General features: G+C 40.2%; 1 protein-coding gene across 2 annotated transcripts in view; it reads right to left on the reverse strand.

The window, feature by feature from the left end:
• Positions 1-12,004, reverse strand: part of bcar1 (BCAR1 scaffold protein, Cas family member) — a 118,722-nt gene that overhangs the window by 13,046 nt on the left and 93,672 nt on the right. For both annotated transcript variants that reach the window (XM_049574420.1, XM_049574419.1), the window contains exon 3: positions 846-995. In XM_049574420.1, the coding sequence (XP_049430377.1) occupies positions 846-995 (150 nt within the window). The remainder of the gene's footprint in view (positions 1-845; positions 996-12,004) is intronic.

The raw sequence follows: 12,004 nt of genomic DNA on the forward strand, positions 1-12,004 counted from the left end.
GTGTATCATCTGATTGTTTCTGGGTCTATAAAATGAAATCAACACAGTGCTGTCAAACATAATCAATTCTCATCAAAACAGAGAGGCTAAGTGCAAGTTCTTTAAAGAACAGACAAACAGATATGAGAAAAATGTTTAGCTTACACATCCAAATTATGTAGAATAAAATTCCTTTTGAACACTGTGATACTGACTACTTCATTATATCAGGTTAGGTTTTGTGTTCTGCATATTATGTGGTAAAGTTTGTTTCTATTTAAATAACAAACACTGTATTTAAATCACTTGTAAGTGTATTCATTGAAACTACAACAAGCCTGTACCTAAATGTGGGAGAGCACAATTACAATGTGTACCAGTAACTCTATTTGACAGTTTTGATAAGCAGTTATGTTGCAATGCTATTGTACTGGGTGATGTAAAAGTAAAGAAATATGTCGCCAGGACATTTTGAGTGGATGCAGTGATTTGAGCTCTGTGTTAATATGAGATGGCTGTATTATAAAGACTGAGCATTTGATTGAATGTTTTTTACTCTGTTTGTATGCTCAGCATGATGGGTTGAAATTGTAAGAAATGTAGACAGACATGTTTTTAGACTGTTGTGAAAACTGAGCCAAGAATGTAAAATATTGTGAAAGCAACATGAATCCAATATTTATATGCAAACCAATCAAACTGTGTTGACAGAATCAGGTGAGGTCTTTATATGGTGCTGACAGGTCATACAATACATACTGAATCATATTCATCATGACAGATGCACGCACGTATGCACGTGCGCACACACACAGACACAGACACAGACACAGACACACACACACACACACACACACCAGTCTGACCTGTGTGTTGTACTGCTGGCGGGTGGGTGGCACGTCATAAATGTCGTGCTGGGTCGGAGGCTGATGTCTGGGAGGGACGTCGTACTCGTCCTGGTCTGGCTTCACTGTGTCATACACGTATACCTGTCCCACTCGAGTAGGAACCACCACCTGGACACAGAAACACAGAGAGGAAAGACGCAGGTGAGAGTCAAGAACAACACAAAGATATATAACCACACAGCAAACATCAGTCTGAAGGTAGGAGGATGGATATCAACCCCGTCAGAGATGTTTGATATTCATATCAATAGACAGAGAAAAGCTTTAACTGCATTAACAGAAAACATCACATTGAAAATGAAGATTAAACTCCTTAATTTATTCCATATTGCCCCCTCCTCTAAAAAGTCATGAAGTCATTTAGCCTGTATTTATGTCACTATAGCAACCTACTAGGGTCACAATGCACCACCAAGTCATGACAGTCTTTTTCATCTGAGTCTGACGTTAGAAAACTAAAAGGCTTCTTCACCTCTGAATGAGAATTTATTGCTTCTTCACACTGAATGAACAGAGACTTAAGGCTGTTCACTCTGATTAAAACACGCTGCTCACACACAGGCAATAAAAACAGAGCAGGGGACCTGTCATAGTTGTCGTGGGAACCAGGCTGTCCTATTGTGTGCCTGTTTAAACTGTGTATTCTATGGTTTGAGTGTAGAGTCAACCAGCCAGCCTGGGAAACCACAACAGCTGTGGTATACAACACACACACAATAAAAGTAGCTATCACAGTGAGTTCCCTTCATTTTTTTCTCATCATTCTCTCTTTTCTCATTTTCCTGTCATTTCCATTTCCTGGTTAAAATTATGACCAGCACCAACTGCAAAAAAAACGGCTAATGTAACCAGGCCCTACACTTACCAATAGGACATTGCATTTAATCAGCTAGCATGCTAATCACCATGCTAATTGTGTACAAAATCACTCAGTCATTGGTTATTCCCTAAGCAGCAACCTCAGTGTGTGTGCAGTGCTGAACAAGTCACCTCAACGGATAGCAATACAATTCTGTCACAACATGCACATCCACAGACTGCTGCAGCTATTACATTATTGCTATATTACTACTAAAAATAAACAATATATTATTTTTTAGGATTGATTTGACTCTTGAACTTTAGGTTTCCATTTGCGACCCTGAACCAAGTGGTAACCTGCGGGACCTAAAAGTAAAGCCAATGCTGAAGTGCCAAAAGTTGCAGTTCCTCTAATGGCCACTTGAGGCTGACTCCAAGAGTGAGTCGATCCCCACAGACCCCAGTGTTAAAATACTGACTAAACAGCAGAGATAGACATGTTTATAGCCTAGTACAAAAAATGACTTTAGTCTCTACAGCCAATTTCCCCATTTATGACAACTGTATGGGTGCGAATATTCATATAACTCACCCGTTTCAATTTTGATAAGGCCTACAGGTAATGAGGCCTGTTGACAAGTTGCTAACATGCCAACAATGTTGTTCAGGTAACCATAGCAAAACCCCAGATTTACAGAGTGTAGGTGTAGCTGTAGCTGACAATGTTTCAGTGTGTTTTCTATTCATAAAAGTTAACCTAATGGCAACGTTTTAGTTGCCTAAAAAAGTCTTGTATAGTGTTTGGTTGGAGAAAAGATGCTTTAAGGTCAGATATTCAGTTTTGTTGGTAGGTACATTTTATTGTCATGGTTTTAGGCCTGTATTTTGCTGGCAAAAAGATCATTAGTGTGTTAGGGTTAGTACCACCCTCTTGTCCACATATGGCCACTTCAGGCTCCAAAAATCCAAAATGGTGATGGCCATAATGCCAAACTCAATACGTCAAAAGCAAACCAATGGGTGACACGACAGGCGACAGCCATTATTCTATACAGTCTTACTATTCTCTGTAATTCTGGCAGTAAATATAGCGCACTAGTACCAAAAAGGGAGCGAGTGCAGACACATGCTTAAGTGCTTACTGCTCCTTTTTACATTTCTATTTTAGCATATGATTCTAATGTATATGAATATTGCATATAAATAAGAAGTTGATGCAAAGTGTTATTTTGTCTTTTTACAGAGATAAGCTCTTTATACTAGTGTTTATGGTCAGCCACTGTATCCATCTCTAAACCAGGCACAGAGAGATGACACTGAGTTGTCTTCTTATCAGGCTCAGGATGAGATAACAAGATCATTTTCCTACAGTTGGACAAACAAAACAAAAACTAGCTTACAGCATGCTATAAATTCTGTAGTATATGGCATTGGTACATGTTATGTATTAAAGCAAAAATCAAGCCAAGGTACAGACTAGAATTACCACCTCATGGTTGTATGCCTCAACCAACCAGTCATGTTGCAATTTACATCCATCTCTGTGCAGACTTATACAATATATAATGTGAAGACTTTGAAGGAGCTAATAAAAGGTATTAAGTGTATTTTGCCAAATGTGGATGCTTCATACTCATCTTCAACCTGGCAGCACAGAAGATCTGTACAATCATTACAGTTTCAATGTGGACATGTGGTCACCACTTCCAACACACTCTCATGTTAGACACAGACCTCAGACAATCCTCTGCACCCACTGCACAGTACCATCCACAGGCAGAGGAGCAGTTTCAGTGACAGGCTGCTATCTATCTATCTATCTATCTATCCATCAAGTCGACGTTTGGTCATGGACTTTCCACATTGACATATGACGCACAAGGTATCCTGGGTGTACTAGTTGCTGATGTTCTGCGACCCCCAGGCCGGTTGCCGTTAAACAATAATGGCGATCAGCTGCATGTCATGCCGACGTATAAGGACAGCTTTTTTCGTGTCTGACACCGTCACTGACCAAGCGCCGGTAGTGGATGACTTCTGAGCGAGACCAGGTTCCTGGTATCCCAGTATCTGACCAAATGTGTCCTCATCTGTTCCTGAGATATGACGTTGAAAAATGGCAGGAAAACTGCCTTTGCAGAACATTATGATGTCACAATAAAGTTGACCTTTGACCTTTTGAATATAAAATGTCATCACTTAGTCCTATAATTTATCACGTTTATGTGAAATGTTGTTTTATTTAATTTTGTTTTATTTATTGAACCCACCTCAATAAAAATTAAATTCCATCATCTGAGCAACATAAATGTAAATACATCACATGTCACAAATTAATAAAATACCACAATATTCTTTATAGTGTATGTGCAGATAGAATCATGATCTAAATGTTTAATTCCAACTGCTCTTCATCAGTATCAAACCTAACAGCCCGTATCTGTCTGGCTGTGTTTGTAAGTCAAATCATTGTTTAATCACACTCGGCTCCAGCCTTGATTAATGGAAGCTCTCTGATAATATTTGCTCAGCTCCCCAGCTGTCAGAGGTACGCTGTGTGTGAGACAGACAGAGACAAATGATAAAAGCATCCATTTGACAACCTGTCTGTACTAATCTGCCTCTGCCTCCTCACTCTCCCTCCACCTCATAACACGTTCTCTATCCTCTCCTCCACAGGACAGGAAATAAAGACAATGTGTATTTTCTGGAGGAATAATTCACCACCAGTTATAATCAGAGTACACTCCTAAAAGGCTGAGAAACTTTAGTTTGTAGTGTCTTGTATTGTCTTTGTCTCAGTTTCTGTCTAATTCTCAGTCTGTGTCACACGTACACACTCATGTAAACACCCTTTTCCTCATTGTCAGAAAGCTTTCAGCAGTATTGATGACACTTGGCTAAGTGCCAGATGTGTCCTGCAGAGAGAGAGAGAGAGAGAGAGAGAGAGAGAGAGAGAGAGAAAGAAACACACACACACACACACACACACACCCACACACACACATACACACACACGTCCCCCCCAGCCCTGTGTCAGATTGATAACCCATGTTATTGATCACCTGTCTGTGTGCAGCCAAGAGGATAGATACACACTTACACACTAAGTGATCGGTTTGTGTGTGTGTGTGTGTGTGTGTGTGTGTAAGGTCTAGTAATAGTAATAGCCTGCTGAGCCTTTTAATCCCTTTAGGGGATCACAGAGATGGATCAATGGTCACCACTAGCGAGTCATCCTATCATGGGTATATATGTATGTGTGTGTGTGTGTGTGTGTGTGTGTGTGTATCACTACCGGGATGCTCACCAATGTTAACTCTTAACATCATTTAATAGCAGCATAAGTGCTTTATGTCTGCACCGACTTGTTTCTCTGCTTTAACTGTCCACAGCACTTAGTGCACAACTAAATTCAATATCTCGTCCCATACGGAGAAAAGCCAAAATGGAAAAAAGCTCATTTCTCTTTCATCATGAGATCAACTTCCACACCTAAATCAAACCATTAGAAAGGAAAGGTCACAACCAGTGGATTCCCGTCTGGCTTTCCTGATGAGTTCAACCACGGTGAACTTTAACACATGCATATTGTGTGTGTGTGAACTGCAAAGGTGGAAGAGCGGCCATACTGTGGAGAGTTCTTGTGTAGATTTTACTGTTTAAAACTGATTTACATTAAGATTTAGACAACATTCATTACAGTAGGTAAAAAAAAGTATTTAACTTTTTCGCTGATTGCCTGGCAACATCACGTTGACAACACAACTCTGAAAAGTCACTGCCCCGGTTAGGATATAAACCGAATCGCAATGTTTATTTACAACAACTTCAACTTAAATGAAAAGACTGGAACACTTGTAGGGGTATATGCTGCCCCCTCTGGAAGAATTGCATCCCCAGCACCAGTGGTACTGGACAAAAATCATCATGTATTTTAGAATTTTGGCTTGAAGTACTGGCTCTCGTGACATCACTGGCAGATTTGGTGTTTGTTCAAGTATGTTACCACCTCTTTATTCATACATGCTATTGGAATTGACTGTTTCAATGTTGATTCTTCAGCTTTGTCAAGTTCAACACACAGAGCAGCTCACCCAACACTCAACAGGAATGAATGATATACTCAATCCCTGTGCATCCTTGTTTCTTCTGTGTCACCACAGAAAACTCTGGCCTGAGGACGGCTGTATACTCTCAGATTTACTGACCTACATATCCACCAAAGAAAATTCTCTGTGTGTCGTGTTCTCAGAATAAATCAGTGGCCTCATAAAAGCTTCAGCTCCTCTGACCTACCAACAATAAAATGCCTTCACACACATTTATTTATGAGGATTCAGTGAAGGAGAATTCCTCTACATGCAAATATGCACACACACACGCACACACACACACACTATGACAGAGGGCCATGTGTGGCACAAGCTGGGATGTTCGCTCTTTTGTTCCATTTGTACAATTACGTCAAGGACAAGTCATTGTTCAACAGATGACCTTTGCTCCGAGCAACGTCCCTCCCTCCTTCCCAGCAGCACCCTCCACCCTCCCCTTTTCTTCCTCTCTCTTTCTCTGCTTTATGCCAATGAGAAAAGGACAGATGACAAGGAAAAAGGGTGTGGGCTTTGGTTGAGAAACAAAAAGCAGGATGAAATCTCCTCCATAATATCTGGTGGTAAATACAGCACATCTCAAAAGAAGCACAATCTACCAGCTTCAAAATGACCACTGTAACCACACCGAGAAAAATAAATGTTCTATACATGCAGCTGCAGTGGAGGAAAAATAAATCTTTACAGCACAGATGTGAAGTTAAAAGAGAAAACGGGTTAAAAATAGAGAGAGGCCTAATTACAGTAGGAGGGTCGGGTGGTTTGTCTGAACTGGTGGATATGGCTGCCTCAGATCCTAATCTATACTGTGCTCTCACTCTGCTCCCTGCTTTGTTTCTGCTTGTTAGTGGAGAGATCCAGAACGCAGGCAGAAGGGTGGAGAGACGTTACTACAGACCTCCATGATTCCAAAAGTCTGGTCATTAGATGTATGTACAATTAGCTGCTTAATTTCTAGGTGGAAAGAAGGTATTATGTACTACTCACAGGCTTACAGTATTTCCGAAGCGTGCACTTACAGTATTCTGTCTATACAAGTTGATTATTCATCTATGCTCATTATATTGTCTTAATATGTTCTATGTGTTGACAGTTAAGCCTTTTCAGGAATTACATTTTTACTTGTTTTATATTTTGAAAAGTTTCTTCAATTATATATGCATGTAAAAACATTTTGAGGTCCTGGCACGGCAATGGGCAATGAGCGGCTGATTCACAAAGTTTAAATGAGGAATTATCTACAGGATACTTCTTTATTTCTCAACAGAAACCTAAATAAGTTGGCATCTGGCTGGAAGAAGATGGCCAGGAATATGAATGTTTCTGGTAAGACTTGTGTCGGATGCTAACAAGCTAGCTTGTTTTACAAAGCGGATATGGTGGTATGATATAGTATGGGAGCTACAACAACATCTTTAAGTTACCCACAATGGCATTGCTGTGAATATGAATAATAGGGAAGTATACACTCACTTATCTTTTCAGTGGTTACTCTGAGACCACAGCTGCTAGGTAAGTGGTTTGTTTACATGACATGAGAGAGTTCCATATTAAACGGCTCCAGTGTGGACAGAAAGCTTCTGATGGCATGATAGTCTGACACTAGCATCCAGTAAGGACACAGTGTCATACTAGAGAGGCTGTATTGAGGACACATCAGGCGCCACCGGATGTCAGTCTGCAACATGCAGCTTAGCTGACTGCGAGTGGTGGGGACAACGTTAGAAGACTGTTAACAGCCTGTGTGTGTCGTGCCCACAACAGCAGAGAGCAGAGAGGCCGCAGGGGAATCAGCTTATTTTCACATTTAACTTGGTGTTTTAAGGGTTTATTTCAACCAAACCAGAGGTGGTGATTGTTGGAACAGTGGAGTAACTAACTAAATGAGTAACAAGACTAACCAAGAAGGTTTTGAGTTTGAGTGAAGTAGGCTATGTTTTATGCTGAGTAAACAATGCAATTAATCTGGTCTTAGTTTGGTAAAAGACAGACACATGACTTCAGAAGGTGTGCAATTGTATTTCAGAGGTAGAGTGGGTCGACCTCTAATCAGAAGGTCAGCGGTTCAATCCCCGGCTCCTCCAGTCCACATGTTGAAGTATCCTTGGGCATGTGTGATTGTGTATAAATGGTTAACTAAGTAGGATGTGGCCCCTTGAATGGAAACCTCAGCCACCAATGCGTAAATGTGTGTGTGAATGGGTGAATGTGACATGTAGTGTAAAAAGTGCTATGAATGGTCGTAAGACTAGAAATGCACTAAACAAGTGCAGGGCCACGTGCAGGTCTCTGTTTAATAATGAAATAGGTGTAAGAATATTACCTTTCTTGACATTTTGTGTGTGCACTGTGTATTTATTAGACTAAAAATGCCAAGAAAGCTTGCAGGATGTAGAGGACTCCGGGTGGGGCTATCACCACACATTAATACCTTCATATACCATATACCCCGATGAAATTCCAGGAAGATATGAAAAAATGCATACCGCCCAAGCCTTATGTATACATAAAGTATCTTCCATGACTCTATTATGAATCCCTTTATTTAATGATTATATAAACATACAAACATACATACAGCCACGTATTGATGTATGGTTATATGCTCATATGTAATGTATTATGCACAAATTTGCATTAGAATGATTCTAATTAAAGCTATAGTGCGTAACTTCTACAGGTCCGTAAATGTCCGTTTCACCCAAGCCACTACTAGAGGAGATGACACAATGCTGATTAAGCCGATCGGCTCATAACATCTCGCGGCATTTTTCAATATATATCATTTTTAGTTTGCGTGTCGACTGGCGACATTCCCGCGCTAGCACACAGGAAATGCTTCCTCACAACAAGAAGGGAGGGGGAGGAAGAGAGGAGAGTGTCATAGCAAGAGGTAGAGCGCAGGTAGAAAGAAAAAGCAACATGGCGGAGAAGCGGCCGAGACACGGTTCAGAAGTGGATCCTACCACAAAAAGCCTGGAAGTACGGCTGAAGGTCTATTAGCAAAGAAGGAAAGTGACCGACGGAGAAGGCAAACAAGGATTTGTAGTGGCATCGCTTTTCCTCTGTGGAGAGCCCTGAAGGAAGAAATTGGGCTGAGGGCAGGCACGGATGTTGCCTTGCTGCTGCTGGATAAGTAAGTGACTTGGTTTAAAATTCATATTATGAGTAGTATGTGTTGCTGTTACATGTACTGGACCCAGTACTTTATTATTTTCCTGGAAATGATGCTATGAACGTAATGTAGTGTTAGCAGCCTGGTGTTTGCCACGTTGTGTAGCATTGTGTACACAGTGTGAAGCGAGTGTTACTCTGTGTACATGGAAGTGCTGCCGGCTTATTAGTTGTAATAACGCATTATTTGCTGAGAGGCGACAGAAGTTACGCACTATAGCTTTAAATTTTCATCTGATGTATGTTGCTACATTTTTATGCTACAATGAGACTCTCATCAGCATTAAACTGCAGACCTGTGTGTTGTATCTTCTATTGTCAATTTTACTTTTTTTGTTGTAAGATCACAATGAGTTTGACACATTTCAAGTCAAATAATATCAAATGGTTTAGTGACCTCTACGAGGAGACAAAACCTTCTAGGTTGTTGGCTGATTGTCCGACAGCTAAACATGGCCACCTCTCAACACCATGACGCTTTTCCACAAACCCACACTGACACATACACAAGAGCATATTTAATGGTTAAGAGTTTGCATTCAAAAATAATTAAAAAGTCTCTCCTCTCTCTCACAGTGGTATGTAGTCATGCAGAGAGTTTTATTTGACCCTGTTACTCACACACACTGTCAATAGTTTTCATTGGGACTATGACTATGGTCCAATGAAAACAGAGATTGATTATTATAAGCAAGCTGAACATGCCTCTTGGAAGAAATGTAGTGAATCATTTTTTAATATGTCTTTTGAGCAGCAACAAACAAAACTCCATTCACCTTTACTGGACAGAAATCTCAGAGACGGATTTTTCAAATAAAACCAAAAGTACCAGCAGATAGCACAGCAGGTAGGAGAGGAGATACACTTTAAATGTGATTTGTTTATTTTAAGGAGCAGCAGCTGAAAGTACTGTAGGTGTGACCAGGTTACTGCAACAGATATTGAAACTCCCTGTAACTTGCAGTGGGTCATGATCACAAACCACCAAGACAAAGATGTAAAAACAAAGACGGAGCAGCAGAGGGGAGAAAGAGTGAATGAGAGAGTTGGAGCCACAGCCTATGAATACCATGCCAGCTATGTGGGGCATGTGGCAACACACACACACACACACACACACACACACACACACACACACACACGGAGGCACCAAGCGGCAGTGCAGGGGTATTAACAGATTAGTGCGGGGGGTGTGTTGGGGGGGTATGTCTCCAAGAAACAACCAACACACTCTACCCCCCACTGAACTGGATTCCAACACCACATGGCACGACTGGTGTATGTGTGTGTGTATGTGTGGTGTTCAGACTGGCTGTCTGGAAAATTTGGCAAACTCCAGATGGACTGAGTCACCTCAAGCCTATAGGGCTACTGTGATAAATGAAGTGTTGGTTTATTATAATGCCATCATACTATGCATTTTGTTGGTGTTCTACCTGCGACACATATTAGAGACTGTTAGGTTAACATTATGCTGCATTGTGTGTACCTCATTATATTGTTGGAGACATCTTAGCAGCCTGTCTTAGTGTTGGTCCCTTCACTATTTTGCTGTGATGGTGGGAAAACAGTGCTACTTTACAAAACTGACACTGCAGATCACCTTACCATTCAGGGGGACTCTCAGCAGGAATGTAAAGGTGTTAGGAAAATATAAAAATGTCACATTCAACAATGTCCCTGCACAAGACTGTATCATCATTCTGTTGTGTTCACCCATCTCCTTTTCAACAATCATGACATCCTGTTTGAATGGGCATGGTGCTGTAATTTCTATAGAAAAGAGGAAATCCGTCATTTATTGAGGTGTTTCAACTCTAACAGACAGAGACGTACAATAGGCAGTCCTAAAACCAGCTACAGAGAAGTTGTGAAACCAGGTTTTGAAAGCAGACTATTTTTGGTGAGCTACAAAGCACAGTTCTTTCTTTTATATGAACACAGTAGGTTTAAGATTTACACATCATGGCGACTGATATCATGGAGCAGTTAAGCACAACAATTGTGCATTTTATGATTCCAAAGGTGTGTTCAAGCTGATGAGATCAGATGTCTGAAGACCAGAGACATGTTTCACTTTCCTTTTTTTTTATTTACCCTTTGATCTCTGTAAGAGAAATGGTCTGCTGGTGCCTGTTGGTATTTTGCTTATTGTGATGTCATTTCTTGGAGTGTCTTCAAATGCTTCGTATCCCTAAAATCTGTACAGCCTAAGGTAAAAGGTTATGTAAGTCAATAAACTATAATAATTTAAAAAAAATAAACTGCGTCATTCAAAAAAAAAAAAAAAAGATGTATTTGTCAGATTTTTCTAAATAAAAACACAAAACAAACTGATCCAAAAGATTTTTAAATGTAGAAACATGAGCAAATTATTTCTTAATGCTCAATAAGTCATTTTAACTATGTACATTATTTCGTTTTTGAGATATGCTCATTTTTATTAGCAAAAAGCAAAGACGTGATAGATTCACTGTTCTTTCCTCTGGGTCCACTTCATGTTTTTCCATGGTCATGCTTCACATGTTGTAGTGTGGTGACGTCATTATGAGTGAACAACATGATGACATGAAAGAAAGAAGCTTAGCTTTCTGCTGCAAAAAGAATTATTGTTCTAGCTATCTTTGATTTGTATTTTAGATTGATATGTCCACAACTATGCAAACAATCTCCTATGGCCATTATAGGGAAATTCCAGTACAGATATTACATTTGTACCACTTATAAGGTAAGGTAACATAGGCTAATGACATGAGGATGGGGGAGACAGAAGCCCTAGCTTTCTGCTGCAAAATGAATAAATGCTCTTGCCAATTGAATTATGATTTTTGTTTTGGATGGATATAGGATTATGCAAACAATGCTCTCCTGCAGCCATTACAGGGGAATACTGGCATAATTACGGCAAAATACCATGTTTGCACAATATGTAAGGTAAGGTAAGATAAGGTAAGGTAAGGTAACATAAGGTCATGACATGATGACGGGGAAGACAGAAACCTTAGCTTTTTTTCTGCTATGAAAATCAAC

This window comes from Epinephelus fuscoguttatus, linkage group LG4 (genome assembly GCF_011397635.1).
Source record: "Epinephelus fuscoguttatus linkage group LG4, E.fuscoguttatus.final_Chr_v1".
Classification (NCBI taxonomy): Eukaryota; Metazoa; Chordata; class Actinopteri; order Perciformes; family Serranidae; genus Epinephelus; species Epinephelus fuscoguttatus.